The following is a 27532-nucleotide window of genomic DNA, read 5'->3' on the forward strand; positions in this document are numbered from 1 at the left end:
TAGGGATGGGGGAAAATGGGAAATCCGAGTACCTATCTTAATTTTGTTGTGAATGTAAAGCTGTCCTCAAATTTGTATCATAAGAAATAATTCAAAAAAAATTATTGTATGGTCTTTAAATAAATTAAAAATCTGTTCTTTGCAGATTAGCATTATATCAAATTTAAGTAAGCCTAAGTTTCTGGTGCTTACAAACATATCGTTTTATTTGTAAACAGGATTCAGAAATAAGCTGCCGAGTGTCAAACAACACATATGAACACTTCTTGCCCTTTCCTGAAGATACTGAGAACCTGAAATACAGAGAATAATATTATTAATCTGCTAATACATGACCTAATACTTTGATGAATAAATAATTTACTTAGACTGGCACTTATGTATCTATATTTGAGTAGTCCTGTATAATTTTTGTATTGAAATACTTAAATAATTGTCTTCATATAATTGTTCACATATTCCTTTTTCTTTCTAAGATTAATTAATTCAAGGCAAAAATATAAGAGTTCTCATGAAACTTACAGTTTGGAAGAGAAAGTTGAGCGATTTTGCCTCACCCACAAACTATTATTGGTACTGTTCGAGAGTTCATGAAAGAAAACAAAAGGAGCTCAAAAAATTCTAGTGGGAAACAAATTTTATGAGATGTCAGATAAAAGCTTTTATAGCAACATGAATTTTTAATGGAATATAGAGTTAATTCTTTCTATTTTATACTGTCTTTCAATTTACATTATATATTTACACACTGAACACATTAGGAAAATGTATTATTTTTACTGAAGAGATAATTTGACACAAATAATTTCAAGGCTCTGACAATTTACCAAAGACTAACAATAACTTGTGACTTATTATTGGAAAACTCCTAGAAATTCAAATAAGAATGGAGCTAATTTGTAGTCTTCTTGCCTAGGACTGCTCCTGTGTTGCCCCCCACCCCCACTCCGGCTCAGTGAGTAAAAATTGTAGTTTTTGTAATTTGGAGATGGCTGCACAAATCACTGGTGTTGTTGCCACATGGGGACATTTGATTAGCAATAAGAAAGGTGGTACTAAATTACCTACTACTTTTTCATCTCTGAAGTGCTGAATTTACAAGGTTAAAAAGAGGAAAACCCACCCTTTTTCTAGTCCGAGCTTTTAGTTCCTTTGTGTCCAGCGCAGTGCCAGCCACAAAAATAATGGAGGGGAAAGAAAAGGGAGATTTCACTAGAAGAGAGATATTAGTTCGCTACACGTTCTTGGCTGATGAAACAAATATGCACTTGTGTAGAGAAAATAAAGATGATCCCAGTAAAAAATAAAAGCCAAGGGGGAGTTGAAAATTAATTGCACACTAAACTTATGGACCTTGGGTTCAAAGAGCATTTTATGAATTTGACTCCAAAGGCAATGGAAGTAAAAGCTAAAATAAATGAATGGGACTATATGAAACTTAAAAGCTTCTGCACAGCAAAAAAAAACATCGACAAAATAAAGACGCAACCAACTGAATGGGAGAAGATTTTTGCAAACAGTGCCTCCGATAAAGGGCTAATATCCAAAATATACAAGGAACTCATGAAACACAACAACAACAAAACAAACAACCCAACAGACAAATGGGCAGAGGACATGAAGAGACATTTCTTCAAAGAGGACATACAAATGGACATACAAATAGACTTATGAAAAAATGCTCAACATTACTAATCATTAGAGAAATGCAAATAAAAACCACAATGAGCTATCACCTCACCCCAGTCAAAATGGCTATCATCAAGATAAATAGTAACAAGTGTTGGAGAGGCTGTGGAGAAAAAGGAAGCCTCATACACTGTTGGCGGGAATGCAGACTGCTGCAGCCGTTATGGAAGGCAGTGTGGAGGTTCCTCAAAAAATTACGAATAGAATTACCATATGACCCGGCAATCCCTCTCCTGGGTATCTACCCAAAAAATCTGAAAACATTTATACATAAAAACACGTGTGCTCCAATGTTCATTGCAGCTTTGTTTACGGTGGTCAAGACACGGAAACAACCAAAATGTCCTTCAATAGATGAATGGATAAAGAAGTTGTGGTATATATACACAATGGAATACTATTCGGCGGTAAGTAAAGATGACATAGGAACATTTGTGACAACATGGATGGATCTTGAGAGTATGATGCTAAGTGAAATAAGTCAGACAGAAGAAGCAGAGAACCCTATGATTTCACTGATATGTGGTATATAAACCAAAACAACAAAAGAACAAGACAAACAAATGAGGAACAATAACTCATAGACACAGACAATAGTTTAGTGGTTACCAGAAGGTAAGGGGAAGGTGGGGGGTGGAAGATGAGGGTAAGGGGGATCAAATATATGGTGATGGAAGGAGAACTGACTCTGGGTGGTGAACACGCAATGGGATTTATAGATGATGTAATACAGAATTGTACAACTGAAATCTATGTAATTTTACTAACAAATGTTACCCTAATAAATTAAAAAATATATAAAAAAAATAATAATAATCTTTAACATAAAATAAAGAAAGAAAATTTCTAGTAGCTACATTTAAAAAAATAGAAAGAAAGGTAAAAGCGATTTTAATGGTATATTGTATTTAATGTAATATATTAAATACTTTATCATTTCAGAATAAAAATTACTAAGGAAAAAGAAAAAAAAAAGAAAAGAAAATTAATTGCAAAGTTATGAACTCTCCCCAGTGCACACATACACACACAAGTACATCAAATAACAGAAGGTGGAAGCCCCAGTGACTGGATGTATTTGAATACATTGAAAATATATAATTATTTGTTGTCAATTGAGTTATGCATGCACAAGGGGAAACCAGGCTAAAAAAAAATAATAAACAATACGAGTTTTAACTGTTGAGAAGAGATATAAGCAAGCACACTCTAAAGAGAAGATTCTGTAGTAAAAGTTTTGCAAGTTTCAAAAAAACAATAAATCGAAGACACAGGAAACAGAATCCCTGTTTACTACACGATATTATCAAACATGTCTTATCATAAAAGATTAGAAAACATGCAAAAATATGCCTTCTCTACTCAGGGAAAACAAACAGTCAAAGAATCTTTTATTGAGATAAGATGTGAGATTAGAAAAACATATTTTAGAGTAATTACTATAAATATACGTTCAGATAACTATATTTGAATATGATGGCAGTGAAAAAACATGTACCAAACAGAGAAATAAAAACTACATAAATGAATCTAATAGAAATTGTGAATTGAAAAACATCTAAAATGCAAAATTTACTAAATTTACATAAAATTTGAGACACAGAAAGAGAATTAAAGAAATTGAAGATGGTGTTTAAAGGATTATTTACCCTAAAATACAGAGACAAAAATAAGCAGATCCTCAAGACATTTCAAGCAGTATCAAGAAAACTAACGTAGGTGTAAATATGTACTGAGAATACGAATAGAGACAGAGACAAAAATAACCATTTTGAGACATAATGAATTAACAACTTTTTAAAAATTTAATTTTAAAATATTGTAGGCATATGAAGCTCAACAAACTACAGAGAGAAGCAGCACAAAGAAATCCACTTCTCAAAACATTATAATCAAATGACTAAAAAACATTGAAGACACAGACAAAGAAACAATCCTGAGGGAAAATGCGGGAGCATGACAGATTGAGTCAGTGTGAAAATGTGAAAATGAGGGAATAGGTGACATGTTTCCCTCCTCCAGCAGCACATAGACCACATTATCTCACCCAGAATCTACATTTGTTCTGAATGCTATTCCAGACGAGGGAGATGAGTAGCCAATAGAGATATATAGAAAATCTCCAGCTCATCTCAATTTTGCTGAAAACCTAAAATGCTCTAAGAAAATCAAGTCTGTGTCTTTGTTTTTAATTCATAATGGTGAATTTTATCTTAACTGTTTTGACCACAATGAAAATGTAAAATAGAAAGCAAACGAATGAAAAAAAAATTAGGTAACGAAATAAGCAAAAGAAAACTTACCCATTACATATAAGAAAATAACAATATGATTAATGGATGAACTCTTATCAGAAATAATGAAGAACAGTAAGCAGGGAGTGACATATTTAAAGAGCTGAAAGTACTGGGGGGTGGGGGGTACACAACAAAACCTGTCAAACAAGAATTCTGAATTCAGCAAAACAATCCTTCAAAAAAGAAGTTGCAATAAGGACCTTACAACATACACAAAAGCAGAGAATTTCTTGTTAGCAGACCTGCCCTCCAAAAATATTCTTCAACCTAAAACTAAATGACACTGGATGGTAACTTATATCCACAGGAAGGAAGGAAGAGCAATGGGAATGGTAAATATGGGAGTAAACGGAAGCGTCTGTGTTTCTCTTCTTGTGATTTCTTTGAAAAATGAGATTATTTAAGACAATAATTATAGCACTGCGTGGTTGGGTCTGTATCGTATCTGGATGCAACTTTGTACTGGTAAATAGGAACCTTGTTCTGGGGAAGAAAACCTTATCTGTTAACATTTGTTTATTTTTGTGGTGTAGAAATCCCTACAATGATTCATTTCGAGTCATCCTTGTGTAAATCATGAATGCCAGGTCACAAAGGATGTGCATTATTGTTGTCTGTTCACAAACCAGTGCTGGCTGGCTCAGTACAACATTGTTAGAAGGAATAGTAAGACCCCAAAAGAGGAGGGAGGAAATGGAGCTATATTGGTGCTAAGGTTCTATATTTTACTGGAATTTATTCAGAATTAACTTGAGTGGAAGATGATAAGTTAAAGATATATTTGTAATATCGACAGTAACTACTAAGAAAATAAAAAACAAAACAAAACCATCAACAGAGAATTAAAATGGAACACTATAATAATATGTGTTTAACAAAAGATGTCAGGAAATATAGAAGAAAAAACTTAAAGACAAGGAATAGAACAAAGAGCAAAACAGCAGACCTAAATCCGACTATACCAATAATTATATTAAATGTGAATAAAATAAATATTTTAGTCAAAAGATATAAATTGTTATACTGAGTGAAAAATAAGATCCATCTAGATCTTGTCTATCATAAATAAGTACACTTTATATTCAAAGTCACTAAAAATGAAAGTAAACAGATGAAAAATGATATACCCTATAAACTGTAACCATAAGGAGGCTGGAAAGGCCATTCTAATATCAGACAAATAGCTGTTAAAACAAGAAATATTATTAGAAATAAAAAGAAACATTTCAAAATATTAACCATGGCATTACAAGATAAAATAATTATAAACATATGACCACCTAACAGCAGAACTCTCAAATACATGAAGTAGAAACTGACAAAATTAGAGATATAAATAATTCAATGATTGTAGTTGGAGATTTAAAGGCTCCAATGTCACTCCAATATTACCCAATATTTAATAAAAATTTTTGTTTCTTCATTTATTGTCTTGTTCCTTTGTTGTTTTCAGTTTTGTATGCCATATATCACTGATCATATGGTTCTCGACTTTTTCTGTCTGACTTATTTCGCTTAGCACAATAATCTTAAGATCCATCCAAGTTTTCCCAAATAGCACTATTTCATCTTTTCTCACAGCTGAATAGTATTCCATATTCCATTGCCCATATATGTGTGTATATATATATATATATATATATATATATATATATATATATATATATATATATATATATGTCATCTATCTCTATCCAATCATCTATCAGTGGGAATGCAGATTGGTGCAGCCCCTGTGGAAGGCAGTGTGGAGATTCCTCAAAAAATTTAAAATACAATTATCATATGATCCAGCAATCCCTCTTCTGGGTATCAACCAAAAGAGTCTGAAAACATTTATCCATAAAGATATATGTGCCCCTATGTTCAATAAAAAAATTTTAAAAGATATAAGGGTGACAAATAAGTACGTGAGAAGATTCTCAAGACAATTAGTCTTAAGAAAATTAAATTAAAGCTGCTGCAGATCAGACTTCTTGTTCTGGGAAGATGGAGGTGGATGCTCTTTATTTCTCCCTCTAAATACTTGTACAGCTAACATACCTTCTACATAAAAAGATCCAAAAAGGTGATGAGAAAGATGACAGAATTGGGGACTCAGGACCTGAGGAATGAGATGGCAGTAAGCTCTCTGGAATTTCTTTTTAGCTCATTTATCTCAGACTGGATATTGGATTTGCCAGCAAACCACAAACACCCATGGGTACAAACAAAAGTCCAGAGAAAAGCCTTTCTCTCTAGTCAAAGGACCAAGAATGGAGCAGGCTAGAAAGACAGAAAACTTTTAGATGCTAACTGCCTCATTCCAACCAAAAACCGTAGAAAAGTCCAGCGAATACACCACTCAAGAATGAACGGGAAATCAAGATATTCTCAGATTAAAAAAAAAAAAAACACTAAGAAAACACGTCACCACCAGGCCCACTCTAATAGAATAGCTAAAGGGAATCATCTAAGCAGAAATCAAATAATAAAAGAAGGACTCTTGGATCATCAGGAAGAGAAAGAAAACAAAGAATAAAAACTTGCTAGACATATAGACTACCATCTCCTCTTCTGTTTTCTAAATTGTTCGATAGTTGAGGCAAAATTATACATTGAAGCAAATTATAACGTTCTGTCATGTGATTCTCAATGTATATTGATAAAATATTTAAGACAATTGTATTATAAATGGATACAGTAAAGGAACAAAAAAGGGAGATAAGGTTGCTCCGTGTTACATAAACTACTGTAGACTGTGCAGACTGTGATTTACATGCAATAGTGCCCCCTTATCTGTGGTTTCAGTTACCTGCTGTTTCAGATACTCATGGTCAACCAGGTTTTCAAAAGCATTAAAAGGAAAATTCCAAAATTAAAAAATTGAAGCGTAAGTTCTTTGTAATTCTAAGTAATGTGATGAAATGCCCCGTCCCACTGCGGTCTGCCCAGGATATGAAGCATCCCTTGTCCACCATATCTACGCTGTATACGCTCCCCATCCCTTAATGTTATCACTTGGTTATCAGATCCACTGATGCAGCATCGCAGAGCTTGTATTCAAGTCACCTTTATTTTACTTAATAATGGTCCTAAATCTGAGACTAATTATACTGGCAATCAAATTTGCCGAAGAGAGGCTGTAAAGTGCTTCCTTTAAGTGAAATGATGAAAGTTCACGATTTAATAAGGAAAGGAAAAAATCTTCTGCAGAAATCACTAAAATCTACACTAAGAAATACTACTCCATCTGTGAAATTGTGAAGGAAAAAGAAATCTGTGCTAGTTTTGCTGTCATACCTCAAACTTGATGGGTATAGTAAAATAATGTATTTTGAGAGAGAAATGAGACAGACCACATTTATATAATTTTCATTACAGTCTATTTTTATAATTGTACTATTTTATTATTAGTTAGTGTTCTGAATCTCTCACTGTGCCTAACTTATAAATTAAACTTTATCATAGATATTGATGTATAAGACAAAACATTGTATATATAAGGTTCAGTACTATCAGTGATTTCAAGCATCCCCTGGGGTCTTGAAACATACCCTCCACAGATAAGGGGAAGACTACTGTGTGTGTGTATATGTATATATACATATAATATTATATATATATTATCATCTATATAAAGATATACATAATACATATTATCTATATAAAGTATATTTGTGCATATATGTATATATAGAATTATACATGCATATACAGTTATTTATGAAAAGATAATCTTTGCTATAAATTATGATCCATTAGTTAGACAATGATAATAAAGGAAAAATAAAACATAGAGAGTAATGTAAGAGATTATCTTCATGAACTTTGACTGATTTCACAAGTAGGTCCAAAGTGATCACTAAAACCCAAAATGATATAGTAGACCCTGATAACATTAATAAATTCTGGTCATTAAAAGACTCCAACATGAGAATAGGAATGTAGGTCACAGGCTCAAAAAAGCTATTTGTATCTCCTAACTTCAAAAATGAGGTTATATCCAAAATATAACAAGTACTGTTAGGAAGGAAAATGACAAGCAACATATAGGAGAAATGGGCAAGAGACATGACAGGTACTTATCATTCTCACAGAAGAGAATGTCATGATTAGTATCCTAGAAGGAGATGTTCAACCTAATAGTAATCAAGAAAAGACCTATTAATGTCATCATATACTTTTCTATAATGACAAGAAATTATAACATTAAAATTCCTCATAGTACTAAGTTTTAGATCAAAGTCCTATTTGGCAAAATAAACCAAAAAGGTGCTATAATAATTTAATATATTTGACATACACATACATTTATAACCCTGCAATTTTATTCTGAGACATTACAAGACAATATATTATAATTACATCCATATACAATTTTAATAATATAATTTTATTTATAAACATATTTATAAACAAGTACATTTATTTATATATTATATTTATATATTGTATTTATATATTATATTTATAAATACAATATATGCTACATAACATGCATATATAATATATAAATTATAAATATATTATAATATTTGGAAAAAAGTACACAAGGATTTTCATAAAATATTATTTATAATACCCACATTAAAAAACTATATTCTGAATAGAATAGATTAAAAATGTTATATACATATAATACAGCAGCAAAAATTAACTACAGATAAATGCAATATTGTGGATGAATTGCAAAAATATCATACGGGAATGAAAGGAGACACATAAAATGCATACTGAATGCTCCCTGTTACATGGAGCTCGAATTTAAGCAAAGATAATTTGGAATATTAAAAATCAGAATAGTGGTTAAGTGGTGGGAGGGAAAGTTGTGAGAGAATACAAAGGAGTTGAGCTATTGTGAACTGAAAATTTATATTTCATGATCTGATTTGTGATTACATGGGTCCTTTCACTTTATGTCAATCTGCACAATCCTGATATGTTTATTTTCCTTGCCACAATTTAAAATCATGTAGCAAAATTAAATAGCAAAACTTATTTTAGACAAAAAGCATGTATACACGCATGGTTGTCTATGGAAAATAAGAACTGGAAACTATTAAATATACATTAATGGCATGAAATATAAATAGCACATTAAAGAGTTAAACAATAGAATATTAACAGACTTTAAAATAAACTACAAATGTGTACAAAAATGTGAATGACTACTACAAATCTAATGCAGACCAAAATAATCTTTCAATAAAATGTTGGAAACATTTAAAATCTTACCATTTCTTCTTCATTATCTATATAAAGCAGGCTAGAGTTCTTGGAAGCACAGGCCATCTGACTCTCACTCCTTGTTTTTCTTTCAGTGCTGATGTAATAGCAGTTGTTGGAATACGTAAACCATTCCTTTGGACAACCACCACAATGACATGCTGAGGAAATTATTCAAAAACAATTTGAATTATAAAAGTAAAAAATAATTTACATATTTGCAATTAAAATACATAATTTACATAACTGTAAACATATATGTGCATAGCATGTCTATGCACCCGAACTGACTGGTACATATAAAACAAAACACAATCACACACACTCACAGGAAGGGTCAGCCTCTCATCCTCTAATTTATGTACCCAAATAAATAAAACACACAAGCATAAATATCCACTTTAACACATGTCATGAAAGTCAATGATAAAACCATGTTTTTGGAATAGCAAAATTATTTGTCTCAAAATTATTTGTCTGATGGTTAAATACATTTTTAAGGGGGAAATGTAAGCCAATTGGCAACAAAGGGTATGGTGATGTAAAATGAACATTTCTTTACATTCTTCCATAAAAAGGAGCATTCTTTTAAAATTATTATTTTTGAACATTTATTGCTCAATGTTATAATTTATATACTCCAAAAAAAACCTATTATTATTTTTGCCTACCCTGAATTACAAACTATAAACTGTACTAATATCAGAACTCTGAAAATTATTCTGTACCTTCCTGGATCCTTGTTGTCAAGGGGGAATTATTCTGCTCTGATTTTTCAGCTAGAAAAAAAAAGTGATTCTTATTAAAAAATTAATATTGATCTAAATAAATCATAATACTTTTTGTTTCTTACTTTGAAATTTTGTGTAATGTTTAGGATTAGAATAATCTGAAACAAAATTAAATTTACAAGAAAAATTAATGAATTAAAAGATTTGAGGAAAAATATTATAAAAGGCTAAAGTATCAAACTGCACTATAGTATTTGATTTAACCAATCTCAATAATTAGTTTGTATTTCTCAGTAAGCACTTTTACTCTCCTAAAGCATGGCTTGAGTTATGAAATCAGAGTTTATACGTACATATATTTGTAAAATGCTCTCTACAATCATCCTGATATTTAGTCTTTGACAAATTCAATCAACTCTTTCACATCTAATCTAAATTCATATGTTAAAATTAGAGACCTATTCCATAACATTATGAAACATTTAGAGGCACTGAAAAATCAATCATCGAAGTGAAAATTTCCCTTATAATCTTTCATAACTTGACTTACAGGTAGTAACAGCTATCGTTACCACAGTGGACACCAAGACAACACTGATGACTCCCAGGATCCCTGCAAAGAGCTTCTCTGGAGGTGATGGAAAATCTACAGGGAGAGAAAGGGAAACACTGAGGAATAAGATGGAGATAATTCTTTACACAGTCTACACACAGAGAACGTTCCTGACAGGGAATCATATACATAAACTTGGACCCCAGACCCATATCTACCATTGCAATCTTCCTCTCAGAATATACCATCGCATTGTCAGGAAATACAATGCCTTATAAATTGTTGATCAAAGACTACACATTACAACAATGACACCCGAATAAACTCATTCCTCACATTTCATATTAGAATGCTGTATCCCAACTTCAAGCTCTGATCCCCACAAATAAAAAGTGTTTCTCCACATATTCCCTACTGCTTCCCCACATCTCTGCACCCCAACTGCACATCCTAGAACAGTTATACTGTGTATCTAGTAAATATTCTACCTTTGCAGTGGTAGTTCTTGTCATTCCCTTGAAGATCACGCGAAGCATTTTGAAGATTTAATTCTGCATAGGTTATTTCCTGCTCAGTTACTGAAATGGAACTCTTAGTGTCCTTAGGTTTTATTTGCTGTCTCCTGGAGTCCTTAGCCAGATTCAGTTCTGCATAGGTTACTCTTTGATTATTCATCTCTGCAGCTGAGTGGTGTCAGAGACTGTGCTCTAAGGTAAGTGTACTTAACAAAGAATGGTATTAATATATGCAATGATGAGATCTCTTACAGTAAAAGTGGGTGGGGTAGAGGGTGAGCTAAGCTCATTTTCAGTAAAGAAATCTAAAGGTCTTGTTTTAAATACTTTAGAGCATTAAATAAGTGTCTGATGTTTAAATACATTTTTAAGATATTCTATATTTGAAAATGTATTTTTGGTTGGAGAAATGAAAAGTGATGTTAATGAGAAAAAAAAGTTCATAAATAAAAATATCTTCAATTTAAATCAGATGACAGAGAATTATTTTTAACACTATTATAATGTCTGTATTAAAAATTAGAATTCTGTATTAGAAAAAAGTGATTCACAACAATATTTATGACAATTTTGAAATAAAATAAGGTTAAAGACTGAGTGCTCAAAGATGGGGAATTAGTAGTGTTGGCATATATAATAATTCTCTGCACTAAATCAATTTCATTTAGTGACTTACATTTATTTATTAAAGGGAATTAGTTGTTATCAAATGATCTTTTATTTTGAATGATTGTGAAGTTATGAGAAATTATTGCAATTTTAAAGAAATATTTCCATCACCTTGTATTTGATCCCACAGAATTGTACACTTAAGACCTATGAAACTTTAGTAACCATTGTCACCCCAATAAACTGTAATTTAATTTTTTTAAAAAGAAAAAGAAATATTTTGTATGTTGAAAACTGTTACAGACAGACTAAACTTATTCAAAACCTAAAAAATACTGAGAACAAAACAACAAATTTTTTAAAAATACTTATGTAACACAATAAATTTGTATTTAATGGTAAAGATATACAATTATAAAATGATAAATACATGTCTGGATCATTTATAGAAGAACACTGCTGTTTTAAACTTCCAAAAAATTCCTATAGCTATCAAAGTCAATAAGAGTAGCTTTAATTTTGAAAGCAAAGAAGTGAATCAAATTATGTAATTGAATAAGTCAGTCATTGGGCTCTGTGAATTCTAAAATTCTCAGTGAATTCTAGAATTAAATCTGGCTCAAAATTTATGATACATGACCTTTAAATAGTTCCTTAGAGTCTAGCAACCTAAATTACTAATGGAAATTAGATATACAAATATGTAGATACTATGCAGGTGAAACACTTAATATTCAATCTGGCTTTATAAACTCTCAAGAATATGTTATGCTAATTATTTTAACACATTTAACATGTTATTATTTCTAATTTATGTGAGTTCGACTAACATAATTCATTAGACAAGCATCTCTTTATCAATGTGATCTCTTTTCTTGCAATGTTTCATTTAATTTTTAAAAAATATTTTCTTTGTTTATAATTAAGCTTAATTTAGCATTTTACAAGAACTGCCTCATCTATATTTTTATTAAAAGCCAACTGCTTTTATTTAATCTAAATAAGTGTATGAAGAATTATGTTTAACCTTTACAATTCTAAGAATTCATTTTAAGAATTTTTAAAGGCTGCCTTAAATACCAAATATAACATGTAATTATATCTATATCTATATATATTAATTACAAAAATCCAAAAATAACTGTTCCTTGTCGTGATTCTCATGGGATTTTACTTTAAATTGTTTTGATTTTCAAATCCAAATATGAATGAGTATATGCACTTGAGTAATTCTCCACAAGAAACAACTCGAGAAGTTTAAGAAATCTTCCAACATATTTCATATTTTATTCTTGATTTTTATAATGAATTACTTAAATAAAGATACCAATGTTCTCTTTTATTAGCTTATTAATTATACCTCAGTTGCATCACACCTAGCATCTGTAATCTCCCACTACATAGGATGCGCCGGTAGAGAGACAGGAGAGTAGAGACACGTACCTTCTTCAGGCCAGAAAGGTGAGCATCCTTCCGTGGGAGACCATGTTACTCTTGTAAACATACAACATCTGTGGTCTTCACAGGCTGCCCAGTGAAAGCTCAGAGTGAAGCAAGAGTGGAAAAAGCAGATTTCTCATTAATGTGTCACTTAAAGTTTGAACAGGAAATCCTTACACTTGGGGTATTTTGAAGACGGTTTCTCTCATCACACACCTTCAGAATATAGGATACTTTGGGTTGGTAGTGTGTCATTTAGTTTGCCCATTGACAAGTGCCTCTGAGAAATTATTTTCTTATTTTAAAAGATTTCTAGGGACAAAAGTCTTGACCACTTATGCTGTTAACTTGCTGCCATCTTAATCACAAACATTGAAAACAGGCCTTATTGAGAGTAACTGAGCTGTTTAATCCAGTTGTCTACCGATGGGCATTTTGGTTGTTTCCATGTCTTGGCTATTGTGTATAGTGCTGCAATAAACATAGGGGTGCATACATTTTTTTGAATTAGAGTTTTGGATTTCTCCGGGTAGATACCTAGGGTAATAAGGTGGTTCCATTTTCAGATTTTCCATACTGTTTTCCATAGTGTTCGATGTCAGAGGGGTAGTGGATGCGGGGAGGGGGATTGTCACTGTGTGAGGGATATAAATGGTAAATGTCTAACTATTACATTGATTTGTGCACATGAAACTAATTTAAAAAAAGAGTAACTGAGATGTTTAAATTCTGCTCTTCAGAGGGGCTGCTAAATTCTGGTTTTACACAATTTTCCTTAAATTCTCATTATGTTATTTCCATTATAATGAAAAAAATCTAAAATCATAATCCCATCAAAAATAGGTATTTAATGATATTTGTCACTAATATTCTGAAGAATTACTATGTTTTCAATTTATGGTGACTGTCACAATGATCATCAATTCCTGAACTTATCTTCTCAATTTCTCTGCCCTAGTTCTTAAAATTCCTTCATTCATTTTATTATTCTTATATAAGTTATTTATATTTCTTCTGATAAAAATAATATATCTGTGAAGGATAAAACATGAAACAATATTGAACTATATCACCATGGCAGAGATTGAAATATTATATAACTACTAATTATATTTTTGTTGATTCATCTTCCAGTCCTAACAGTCTTTCTTTTAATAGAAATATTTGTTGTAAATGACAGAATTCCAAGTCACATTATGTAGGAGGAAGACAAAAGAAATTAAATTTTTTTCCCTTACCAAAAAAATGGGAAGGGCAGAAAAAGTAGATATCTGTTTATTTGTTTGTTTGTTTGTTTGTTTATTACAGTTGACATTCAATACTATATTAGTTTCAAGTGTGAAAAAATGAAAATGAAAAATTTATGAAAAATTAAATGAAAAATTATTAAATGAAAAATTCTGGAAGTAAACTATTTATTAGTTTTAAATTGTGTGTGTTCTGTCTTACATGACGAAATCTCACACCATCCTGCTCACTTGGGCCCAGGACTCGAATCGTCCCTTTTTCCATCTGTGTTTCCACACTGTATTTGCTATCTGCCTGTTTGTCACATAGTAGCCGTTTTGGTTATGAGAGAGACTGCTGTGGTTCGCAGTGCTTGTGTTCCCAATACCCTTATTTTATAACAATCGTGGAATAAGGTAACCAGATGGAATGCAGCATTCAAGTCGCCTGTGTAATCACCAAAGGATCACAACCTCTGGTGCAATACTTTGATGACTTTAAAAGACAGAGAAATTTCCAGTTACAATGCTCTTCCAAAAGCGTTCAGCAAAAAACTTTCAACCACTGAGGATCCCTAACCGTTGACATTGTCTGCTCCTGTCATTCAACCATCGACATTGTCATGGCTGGATGATCCAGCATCATTCTTAACAGATGATCCTCTTTCTGACATATGACAGAAGGTCAGTAGTAGCCTAGTGCTGTGTTACAAAACCTACATCCTTCACCTCACTTCATGTCATCATGTAGGCATTTATTATTTCCCATCATCACAAAAAAAAAAGGAGTGTGAGTACTGTACAATAAGGTACGTTGAGAGAGAGAGAGACCACATTCACAAAACTTTACTACAGTATATTGTTAATATTGTTCTATTTAATTGTTAGTTATTGCTGTTATTCTCCAACTGTGCCTAATTTATAAATTAAACTTCATCTTAGGTATGTAATTACAGGAAAAGGATACATAGTATATATAGGGTTCAGCACTATTCATGGAATAAGGAGTCCGCTGGGGGTTTGGTAAAGTATCTCCTGCAGAAACAGGGCAACTACTGTATATCATATGAGTGTCAGCTATAGTCATTATATTGTACATTTCATTATAATATTTATTTTGTAGCTGGACTTTGTACCTTTTGATGACCTTTTCCAATCCCCCCACTAATCCTCCACCTATGGTAACTGCAAATCTGATTAATTTTTATAATCATCTTCTTTGTTGTTGTTTTAGATTCTGCATATGAGGTCATACAGTATTTGATGACTATAGTTTTATAGGATAGCTTGAAATAAGAAAGTGTGATACCATTTTCTTTGCTCTTTTTTTCTCAGATTTCTTTGGCTATTCAAGGTCTTTTGTGGTTCCACATAAGTTTAGAAATATTTTTTCAACTTCCTTAAAATATGCAATTGGTGTCTTGATAAGGGTTGCATTGAATCTATAGGTGGCATTTGGTTGTGTTGACAACTTAAAATATTAATTCTTCCAATATGTGAACATGGGATACCTTTCCATTTATTTGTGTCTTCAATTACTTTCATCAATGTCTCACAGCTTTCAGTGTAGAGATCTTTCACCTCCTTCATCAAATTTATTCCTAAGTATGTTTTTGTTCTCAATGCTTGTCATGCGGGGCAGCCTGCGGGACCTCCTGTCCGGCTCCCCACATAAGAACGCAGGATATGGTGAGGCCAAAAAGGAACACCCATGGAGCCATAGATAGGCGAGTCAAACCAATGTATTCTCATTGGCCGCTGGGCTGGAGACACAGGAAGCAGGATCTACATAATCTGCAACCCACCGTCCTAACAGCAGTCCGCGCTTGCCAGCCACCATCTTCTTGCTAGCCCCAATTTTTTCTTCTAGCGTAGCCACGGTAGTTATATTAGTGGCCAATGGCTCACTGGTTACAGCTGACGGCCAACTAGCCACAGCTGATGGCCATCCAATCTGAGCCAACACCTTTCTATGAGAGGCCGAGAGCCTGGAAACTGCTTTTTGGGCTTTGTCCCCACAATGCTATTGTAATGGAATCGATTTCTTTATTTCTTATTCAGAAGTTCTGTTGTTAGTATATAGAAATTCTACTGGATTTTTTATGTTAATTTTATATCCTGTAACTTTACTGAATTCATTTTTTAGATCTTATATTTCTTGGTGAAGTCGTTAAGATTTTCTACATGTAAAATCATGCCATCTGCAAATAGAGACATTTTTACTTTTTCCTTTCCAATTCTGATACTTATTTCTTTCTCTTGCCTGATTGTTCTAACTAAGAATCCGACACTATTGTGAAAAGAAGTAATGAGAGTGGAGTCTCTTGTTGTGCTCCTAATCTTAGACAAAACGCTTTCATCCTTTTACTACTGAGAATGATGTTAGCTTTGACTTGTTATATTCTGCCTATATTATGATGAGATCTATTTCCTTGATACCTAATTCATTGAGGTTTTTACCATGGTAAATGTTGCATTTTGTCAAATGCTCTTTTGCGTTTATTGACATGATCATATATTTCTTTCTTTCTATTAATGTGATGTATCATATTGATTGATTTGCATATGTTGAACCATCCTTGTATCTCAAGGATAAATCCCACTTGATCATGGTGAATTATCCTTTTAATGTGCTGCTGAATTGAGGTGCTGGTATTTTATTGAGACTTTTTTGCATCTATATTTATCAGGGATGTTGGTCTGTAGTTTTCTTTCCTAGTAGTGACCTTTTCTGGTTTTGCTGTCAGGATAATGCTGTCCACCTAAAATGGATATGGAAGTGTTCACTCCTCTTCAATTTTCTGGAAGACTTTGAGAATGATTAGTGTTAATTCTTCTTTAAATGTTTGGTAACGTTTTCAGGTGAAGTCATATAGTCCTGGTCTTGTCTGCATTGGGAGCTTTGATTTCTGATTAAATCTTCTTACTAGTAATTGTTCTATACTGATTAAGTCTTGGTAAGTTGTCTGTTTCTACAATATTCCCATTTCTTTTAAGTTGTTTGGCGTATAGTTGTCCATAGTAGTCTCTCATGATCCTTTACATTTCTGTAGTTTCAGTTGTAATATATCTTTTTCATTTATAATTCTGTAGATTTGGGTCCTATCTCTTTTTTCCTTGGTTAGTCTAGCTAGTAGTTTGTCAAATTTGGTTTATTTTTTCAAAGAACCAACTCTTACTTTAGTTAATCTTTTCTGTTGTTTTTCAGCACTCTATTTCATTTATTTTTGCTCTATTTTTTTTATTATTTCCTTCCTTCTGCTAAGTTTGAGCTCAGTTTGTTCTTCTTTTTCTAGTTCCTTAAGCTGTAGACTTAGGTTGTTTATTTGGATTCCTCCTTTCTTCTTAATGTAGGTATTTGTTGCCATAAACTTACCTCTTAGAATAGCATTTGTTGCATCCCATATGTTCTGGTATACTGTGTTTCCAATTTCATTTATCTCAAGAAACATTTTCATAAACTAATTTAATAATCTTTTTTTTCCATTACCACATTATAGAATTATAACAAATCATTTGTTAATGATGTCAAACAATGCAAAGTTCCTTAATTTTGTCTTTGTAAAATTGATACACTTATCTCTATAGCCATCCACTTTGATGTTTTCAATTAAATAATGATATATATATCACGTCCTTAGTTACATGTAAAAATATGGGGTTTTTTTCTGGAATTTAACTTTAAGGAAATCTATACTAAGACAGTATAAACCAAAATAAAAATTACTCAAAATAATGAGTTGTTAGAATTTACTGTGTATGATATAAATATATATCATAAAAATGCATTTATCTACACACAAACACACACACACACACTCATATATATATATATATATACACTGGGGGGCCAAAAAAAATGTGTGCAAATGGGCAGTAGTTCACCATAATCAGAGGTATCTGGACTCTGATGGTAACCATTCTTGTAATTGCAGAAATCAGCCATAAATTGTGTTCATCTTTTCTTATTAGTATATATTAAGTATTATAATCTTAATACAGTTTCATTTTTTTAAATGTGTATACATTTTTGACTCCCTTCGTATATTTGATTATCATTATTTCTATTAATGGTATAATACCTAGTGACTTAAGAGAGATAGACATATTGGAATTCAATAACAAGTGAAAATATCCTTTTAATATGATGGCAAAAGGCATTCATTCTCAAGGAATTTTTTAAATAGAGAGAATTATTAACTGACTCCATCTAAAGAAAATATTTAAGAGTCTTTTAAAGATGAAACACTATTCTAGATGAAAACTCGAACATACACAAAGAAATGAAGAGATGCAGAAAATAAATTATTTTGACATTTCTATCTGGATACTGAGTGAATAAAATATTCATGATAAAGTTTCAAATTTTAAAATAAATATTCATATTAGAATTCAAGGGAGCAAGAACAGCATAAGCAATAAATTAAAGTAAGTGGCAGGTCTTGTTACTGTTTACGAGAGTGTAAAAGTAGTAATTGGTAAGACTTTAATGAGTAAAAAATGTATGCTGTAAAATATAGGACACTAACATACGAATATTTAAAGCATATTAAATTAACAAGTTTTTATAGAGGAAAGTAAAAGTGTAAATATATATTGGGAAATAAAAAAAAACACAGAAAAGGTAGAGTTCAAATAAATGGTAGTGTTTATCCAAATTAAATGATAATTTATAATACTCAATATTAATTAAAATCATATATGTAAACATATAAATTGAATATACAAATAATATATAATAGTTTAATTATTATATTAAATATAAATAGAATAATTTTCAATTTAAATTTCAAGTATGTTTATATTTAAAATAACTGTTTGCTGTCTTAATGAGAGATGTTTTTTGACAGAAGCATAAAAGACAGATGAAAGTAAGAGCAAAAAATAAACCACGCAACACAAACTTATAGAAAACCATTAAACTTAATGTACTCTCATAATATAAGGCAAGGACCATTGTTGGAAATGAGGAACCATGTTTCATAAGAACAGACTGAGTGTCTAAACCATTAGCAATGTCTTTAATAAAATCTATATGTACCTTATAATACGAGTTCACAATAGGTAAAAAGGTGACAGGTAAATGATTATAAATGGAGCCTTAAACAATTCTCTCTCACTGATTATCAGAGAAGCAGATATATCAGAAATACTACAGTGTTAAATCAGACAATTATCTAGTACACACACACACAAACACACAGAGTAGATTAGTATAAAATACTCGTATTTTTATGTTCACATGAAAATATTTAAAAATACACTATATAGTCGTATTCCAAGAATATTAAAATAAAATATACAGCACTGTAGTACCACTGCAGTAACCACTAACCAAGTTTGGCAGGTGGGCACTTGAAATGTGACTATTAACATTTTAATTTTAACTAATTAAAAATGAGTAAAATTTTAAGATGGTCTCTCAGTCACACGAGCCACATTTAAATAGATCCATAGATTTTCATTTTCGCTGAAAATTCTCTAACTAGATTTTACCAAAAATAAGAGTCAATAATCAAAAATTTAAAAATCCTTTTTCTTTTATGTCCATTCATCTTTTTCTTTTATATTCAGTTCTTCAAATATAGTTTGTATTTAAAGATTTTCAAGTACCAAAACTATAACTAAGTACAGTGGATGTTTCTGGTATGTTGTTAATATTATACAATGAAATGTATAAAGTGTGGTCAATTTGATTATTGACACATATAATATGTTTACAGACAAACTGTGGTGTTGATCAAATAAAAAAAATCCTTAGATGGTTTAAAATTTAGTAGTAAATTTCTAAATAACATATGGGCCAACGAAATTATCACAATGATCAATCACAATTTTTATATGAATTACAGGGAAAACATAACAGCAAAACTGTCAAGTGAAATATTAACTGCCTTAAGTACATATCTTACAAATAAAGGATAAAAAAACAAAATCATGCATATCAAAAAATTTAAACTAAAAAGATAAAATTATGTGAAATTAAATCCAAATGAAGAAGAAAAAAATACAAAAGACAAAGAATAAATTCCAGTAGAGAGGATCCACAGGTCAAAGTTATTGGCATTGAAAATACTTAATAAAATCGATAAATAGCTATTGAAAAAAGTGAGAAGATACAGATCTTTAATACCTAGAATAAACTCAGGAATAGCATTATCATTTTTACAGATACTATGGAGATAATAAAGGCATATTATGAATACATTTTAAAATCTATATAAAATAGAAAATTATGAAAGTGCAGTACAACAAATAGAAAATTCAGTAAAACTTGCATGTATTAAAGAAATTGAGTTCATTTTACAAACTTTCCTGCAAAAATATTCTTCACGTTCAGATTGGATCAGTAGTGAAAAATGACATTAAAAATATGACAGTTCTCTTATACAAAGGCTTCCAGGTAATAGAAAAAGAGGAATACATCCTGATTAGCCTTGATATTAAAACCTGTCTAGTACATAACATAAGTAAAAATTCATTATAATCTCTTTGTTAATATGGATGAAGGAAAACAACTTAAACTATGTGTAATATATTCACTGATTTTTAAAGAGGGACAATACAAAATGATGCATTACAGAACTGTAAACCTGAAACCTATGTCACTTTAAGAACAATTGTCACCCCAATAAACTTTAATTGAAAAAGACAAAGAAATGAAAGATTGGTTTAACATTTGAAAGAAATAACGGTAGTTTACTGAATAAACATTATACAGAGAAAACATTTATCACTCTGATTGATACAAAAATAATAAAAATGAAACAATGATTAATTATAAACTCTGTCAGAAAAATAGCAATATTATGGAATTGCATTTATATGGGGAAGGTATGATGCAAAAAACTTTAAAACGAACCTCATACTTATGGATGAAACATTTAAATATTTTCGCCCAAAATAGGGAAGGATAACCTGGAACATTTACTGTCCTTTCTATTCAACACTGGAAATAAAACCCTAGCATGTGAAAATAAGTCAAGGAAAAAAGTAACTGCACCAGGGAAAAATAAATAAAAGTGTGATTATTTACAAATGAAATAGCTGTTTAAAAATTCAGAAGAATATATATTTGAAATGATAGAATGAATACAATCAGTGAAGACATTGGATATAAGATCAACATGTAAACCTCAATTGCATTTCTGCGTAAAGCAGCAAAAATTACTAAAGAAAATTCAGACATAAGAATGCTATTTACAAAATCACGACTATGAAATACCCATGTTTGTGTAAGACTTCCATATTGAAAAATAAAAAATATAGTAGTGAAATTAAAGAAAACCTAATACAAGGAAGCGTAAAGCATGATATTGATTGAGTCAATATTGTAAAATGATTAATCTTTCTTTATAAATAAAGTAAAGTTTAAATGCAGCCCCAAACATAAAGCCAGGTGGTGTGTTTTTTTAACAGTTTTGACTCTCTTTGAACCCAAGGTCCATAAGCTTATTACCTATATTTTCTGAAGTTGTGATATATATATATATGTATGTATATATATATATATATATATATACATATATATATATATATATATATGTATACACACATACATATACACACAATGGAATACTATTCTGCCATAAGAAAAGATGAAATAGTGCCATTTGCAACAAAATGGATAGATCTTGAGATTATTATGCTGAGTGAAATAAGTCACACAGAAAAAGTGCAGAACCATTTGATTTCACTGATATGTAGGATATGAAACTGAAAACAACAAAGGAACAAGACAAACAAATAAAGAAACAAAAACTGATAGATAAAGACAATAGTTTAGTGGTTACCAGAGTGTGGGGAGGGGGATGGTAGATGAGAAACTACATGGTGATGGAAGGAGAACTGACTCTGGGTGGTGAACACACAATGTGATATATTGATGATGTATTACAGAATTGTACACCTGGAACGTATGTAACTTTACTAACAATAGTCACCACAATAAACTTTTATTTAAAAAGACAGTTTTATTGAGGTGTAGTTTATTCATCCACTTACAGTGTAAAAATCAGTAATTTTTAGTATATTCACAGAGTTTGCAACCATCACCTCTATCAAAATTTAGAAAGATTTCCCGAGGAAAAATGGGTGAGGGGGTGGCAAAAGATGATAAAGGGGGTCAAAATATGGTGATGGAGGGAGAACTGACTCTGGGTGGTGAACACACAATGCAATATACAGATGATGTATTATAGAATTGTAAACTTGAAGCCTATGTAATTTTAATATCCAATGTTATTCCAATGAATTTAATAAAATATGCTTATAAATTAATTTTTAAAAAGTGAAAAAAAACAGAGAATGTTTTCCTCCCCCAAATGAAACAGTGTACCAATTAGCAATCATTTCCTGTGCCCAACACCCTCAGCCCTTGGGAACCACGAATCCACTTTCTTCGTCTACAGGTTTGCCTATTCTTGGTATTTACTATAAATTAACTCATACAACATGATCTTTTCGAAAGATTGAATGCCACAAACATAACGTTGAACAATAAAAGCCATACACTAAGAGTAATGATATCTGTACTTTTGCATATGTGTATTATTTTCCAATAATTATTACAAAAACTCTTTTCATTATTAGAACAAATAATATAATAAATTTTCAGTGTATGCAATCATAATATTATTTCCATTTCTTGAAAAATTAAGTAACCCAACTGAAGTATTTTAACTCTAAAACTTACGCTTGCAAAGATACATTTTTGGAGATCCACAAACACTTGATATGAGGCCAGATGAGTATAGCATAGCACAGTCATCATTGGCTGATGGTGATTCTGCTATCCTGTAATGGAGAAAAATGAATATTCTATTGTTATATCATATGGGCGCAATCCATGAAACAAGATCATTTTCCATGTAACTGTAATAGAAAAATATTTTCAAAATGGGTAATGACATTTTTCATACAATATTACAAAGAGTTGGTTATTAGGAAAACTGGATAGTCGTTTTTTAATATTTATATCAACATTTCATTACCATTGACCATTACTCCTCATGTTTATAATTCAACTTAAACAAATGCATTAATACAACTCTTCTGAATTTTTCTTTTTTACATTTTTCTTGATATAGCATTTAGAAAACAACTTACTTTAGTTTGAAAGGTGAACCATTTATCAACATCCATTGATGATCGCTTCTGTTACGGAAGACTCCAATCCATGATGCAGGTGATATGGAACTCAGAAATTGCTACCCCAAAATAAAGAAATTTTATTTGAATAATCACTATGAAAGTTTATATTATTTTTTTAAATGCAAGTAGCCTATTCTTTCATAGGATTCTTAATTGCAGAACAAATTAAGAGTGTTGAATCCTAATCTAACACTAACCATATGTGTTAAAGACAAAAACCACATTTTACATTTAAAATTAAGTCTTAAACATGTAGACTTGATAGTTCTGTTAGTAAGGAAAATTCTGATTTATGTAATTTAGTAGTTACCCATGTTGAAAAAACTAACATAACAAGGCTTGCAAAAAGTTTCCAAATACTTATTGAATGTATTTGATACTGTGACAAAATCAATGTAGTTTTCCATGCTTCTCAGAGTTCAGGTTTTAGACAAAAATGAAGGTATTACAATTAATGAAATAAATGACATGGAAGCCAAAATTTGGTTTTCTGTGCCCATACCTTTCTTTAACCTGATAAGCACCGCATCAACCTATTTCTATGTTGGTGGAATCCAATGGTCCATACAAGGTGTCAGAGACTATTTCCTGCCATTCCCTCCTAAGTACAACTATAAATTCTAGAATTAATGAAAGATACAAGTAAAGAAGAACTCTGAAAGGTGGAAGAAGAAAAGGGAAATGTTCCCAGGATTGGGAACAACAGAGTGAAGAGTATCTTATATTCCCTCCCAACACAAAAGTGACCTAGGCCTGTTGCTGCCCAACACCCAACCTAGCAATAGGGGTGGCTCAAGGAAGACATTCCTCCTCTGCTTTGGAGAGAGAACCCTGCCCAGCAACTTCCTCAGGCAAGTCTGCATGGTGATCCATCAGAACACCTGCTATGAGAAGCAACCAGAGGAAGTGCTTCTCCTTCTCCCACCAGGGTAGGGGGCTTGGAGGTGGGACCAGCAAAGGGGATCCTGTGACTAAAGTACTGGACCCAGGAAGCCTGTTTATCCTTGAGGGCATGAGACTCACAGCCCCATCCAGAGACATCAGAGAGAATGGATTTTAAAATGTTGCGTTTACATAATCAGCAGTAAATATGAACAAAGTGCGGATAAATGCAATAGCATGGATAAACTGCAAAATTATCATATGGAAGTGAAAAAGACAGGATGATTAAAAAAGCATTCTGTATGATTCCATTTATATGAAGTTCAAAAACAAACTGGTATCCCATCATATGAAAAGTCAGAACAGTGGTTGAATAAGAAGGGAGGAAAAGCAATAAAAGAATAAACAGGAGCAGGGCTGCTGAGGGATGGAAACTTCTGTTCTGTAATCTGATTAATAATTATGTGATTCTATTTACTTTATAATCTGCACAATTATGATATGCTTAGTGTCTTTGATGTATGATAAAATTAAATAGCAAAGTATATTTTAGGAAAAAAGTATTTGTAGACACCTGGTTTCCTATGAAAAGCATGAACTGGAAAGTATCAGATGTGCATTAGTGGTATAAAATATAAATAGAATATTATAGAGTCAATGAACTATTAATGGACTTTAAAATAAAAACTAAAAATATGTACAAAACTATGTATGAAGTCTGGTAATACAACATCAAATAAACAAGCTTTTGATAAATTTTTTAAAACATTTAAAATGTTACCTCTTCTTCTTCGTTATCTATAAAAAGCAGATTAGAGTTCTTGGAAGCACAGGTGATCACACTCTCAGTCCATGTTTTACTTTCATTACTAATGTAATAGCAATTGTTGGAATATGTAAACCACTCCTTTGGACAACGACCACAATGATGGGCTGAGAAAGATTATGAATTATTATCCAATAAGAATTAGAATTTTAAAAAGCAAACATTAAGCTACATATACGCATAGTTATAAACATATATGTGCACATCGTATCCATGCACCCTCAAAGGCTGGCACATACAAAACAAAACACACTAACACACTCACAGAGAAGGGTCACCTCGCTTTCCCTAATTTATGTGCTCATACAGAGCAAACACATAAGCAAATATATCCATCTTTAATGTCCTAAAAGTCAATGAATGACTTCACTTTTTTAGAACGGCAATGATATTTGTCTCATCTTATGAAAGCAGCAGGAAATTTGAGCCAATTGGCAACAATAGGTATGGTGATTTTAAATGAAGATTTCTTCATATTGTTGCATAAGAAGAAACACTTATAATCATTATTTATGAACATTTATTGCCAAATTTTATAATTGTGTTCTCCCAAAAAAATATATTTTGCATTCCTTGAGACAGAGAAAAATGTAAACTGTACCAATATCAGAACTTTGAAAATCATAATGTACCTTTCTCATTTCCTGTTACTGAGGATGAATTGCTCTGCTCTGATATTCCAGAAGCTAGAAAAAAATAATTCTTATAAAAAACTTAATTTTGATATAAATAAATCATAATAATTTTAGGTTGTTAGTTTGAAGTTTGGTGTATTGTTTAAGTTGAGAAACATTTGAAATAAAATTGATTTTACCAACAAATAAAATAATGAAGATTTGGGGGAAGTCTATTTCAAAAGAATATAGACTCAAACGTCACCATTTCTTCCAGTATTAGTTTAACCGATCTCAAGAATTAGTCTGTATTTCTCAATAAGTTCTTTTAGTCTCTTAAAGAATGTCTTTGAGTTATGAAATCTGAATACATATATGTATATATATATTACTCTCTAGAATCATTTTCTTTATACCTTTGATAAATTCTAAAAAAATCCACGTTTAGTCTAAATGTATACTTAAAATGAGACTTCTAGTCCATAATATTATGAAATGTTTAGAGGCACTGATGATCATTGAAATAAAAGGCTTCCTTATAATCTTTCAAAAACTTACTTACGGAGATTAACAGCTGTCTTTATCACAGTGGACAGCAAAACAACACAGATGACTCCTAGAATCCCAGCAATGAGCTTCTCTGGACATGATGGAAAATCTACAGGGAGAGAAAGGGAAACACTGAGGAAAGAGATCGAAACAGTTTTTTGGATACTTTACACACAGAGAACCTTCTAGAACAGGGAATCATATACATAAACTTGGATCCCAGACCCATACCTACCATTGCAGTCTTCCTCTCAGAATATACCATTGCATTGTGCTCCATGGAAATACAATGCTCCATGAGTCGTGGGTCAAAGACTACACAATACAATGATGCCTGAGTAAAATCAGTCCTCAGATTTCACATTAGAATGTTGTACTCCAACTTCAAGCTCTGATCCCCACAAATAAAAAGTGTTTCTCCACATATTCCATACATCTCTGCACCCCAACTACACGTCCCAGAACAGTTATACTGTGCATCTATTAAATATTTTACCTTTGCAGTGGTACTTCTTGTCATTCCCTTGAAGATCATGCGAAGCATTTTGAAGATTTAATTCTGCATAGGTTATTTCCTGCTCAGTTACTGAAATGGAACTCTTAGTGCTCTTAGGTTTTATTTGCTGTCTCCTGGAGTCCTTAGCCAGATTCAGTTCTGCATAGGTTACTCTTTGGTTATTCATCTCCGCAGCTGAGTGGTGTCAGAGACTGTGCTCTAAGGTAAGGGTACTGAAGAATAATGGCACATGCAAATGACGAGATCCTTACAGTAAAAGAGGGGTGGGGTAGAGGGTGAGCTGGGCTCATTTCCCTGTAGAAGAATCTAAAGGTCTTGTTTTAAATGCTGTAATGTTTTAGAACTTTAAATAGGTGTTACGGTTAAATATATTTTTAATATATTTTACATTTGTCGATATGTTATTTGTTGCAGCATAATTAGTAAGGAACATAGTTCTTGAATAATAACACCCTTATTAATTTAAAGTCAGAGTCCACAGAAATATTTTAACACCATTACAATGATTGTAATAAAAATTAAAATGTTTTATTAGAAAAAGGAGACATGAAGTTTATGATAGTTTCGAAATTCAAAAGTAAAGACTAAGTGCTCCAAAGATGGGTAATAATAATGTTGGTTTATATAGTAATTTCCTGCACTAAATTCCATTTATTTACTGACCTACCTTTATTTATTGAAGGGGTTACCAAATGGTCCTTTATTTTGAATGGTTGAGTTCTG

The 27532-nt window shown here is 31.5% G+C and overlaps 1 protein-coding gene and 1 pseudogene across 2 annotated transcripts; both read right to left on the reverse strand.

Annotated features, from left to right (window-relative positions):
- Positions 1-163: 163 nt before the first annotated feature.
- On the reverse strand, positions 164-11153 carry LOC308501854 (NKG2-A/NKG2-B type II integral membrane protein-like; annotated as a pseudogene). The gene is made up of 6 exons: positions 10967-11153; positions 10476-10571; positions 9923-9973; positions 9204-9355; positions 523-621; positions 164-293 (listed from the first exon to the last, which is right to left on the reverse strand). The product of its transcript is annotated as an NKG2-A/NKG2-B type II integral membrane protein-like (transcript).
- Positions 11154-22952: 11799 nt separating this feature from the next.
- Positions 22953-26975, reverse strand: LOC308501855 (NKG2-A/NKG2-B type II integral membrane protein-like; the record flags this gene model as incomplete). Its single annotated transcript, XM_081058946.1, has 6 exons — positions 22953-23064; positions 23377-23477; positions 25085-25236; positions 25762-25815; positions 26306-26401; positions 26789-26975. The coding sequence occupies 6 exons, from the start codon at positions 26973-26975 to the stop codon at positions 22953-22955; spliced, it is 702 nt and encodes a 233-aa protein (XP_080915072.1).
- Positions 26976-27532: the final 557 nt, after the last annotated feature.

The sequence above is a fragment of the Rhinolophus hipposideros genome (assembly GCF_964194185.1).
Source record: "Rhinolophus hipposideros genome assembly, chromosome: 9".
NCBI classification, from domain to species: domain Eukaryota; kingdom Metazoa; phylum Chordata; class Mammalia; order Chiroptera; family Rhinolophidae; genus Rhinolophus; species Rhinolophus hipposideros.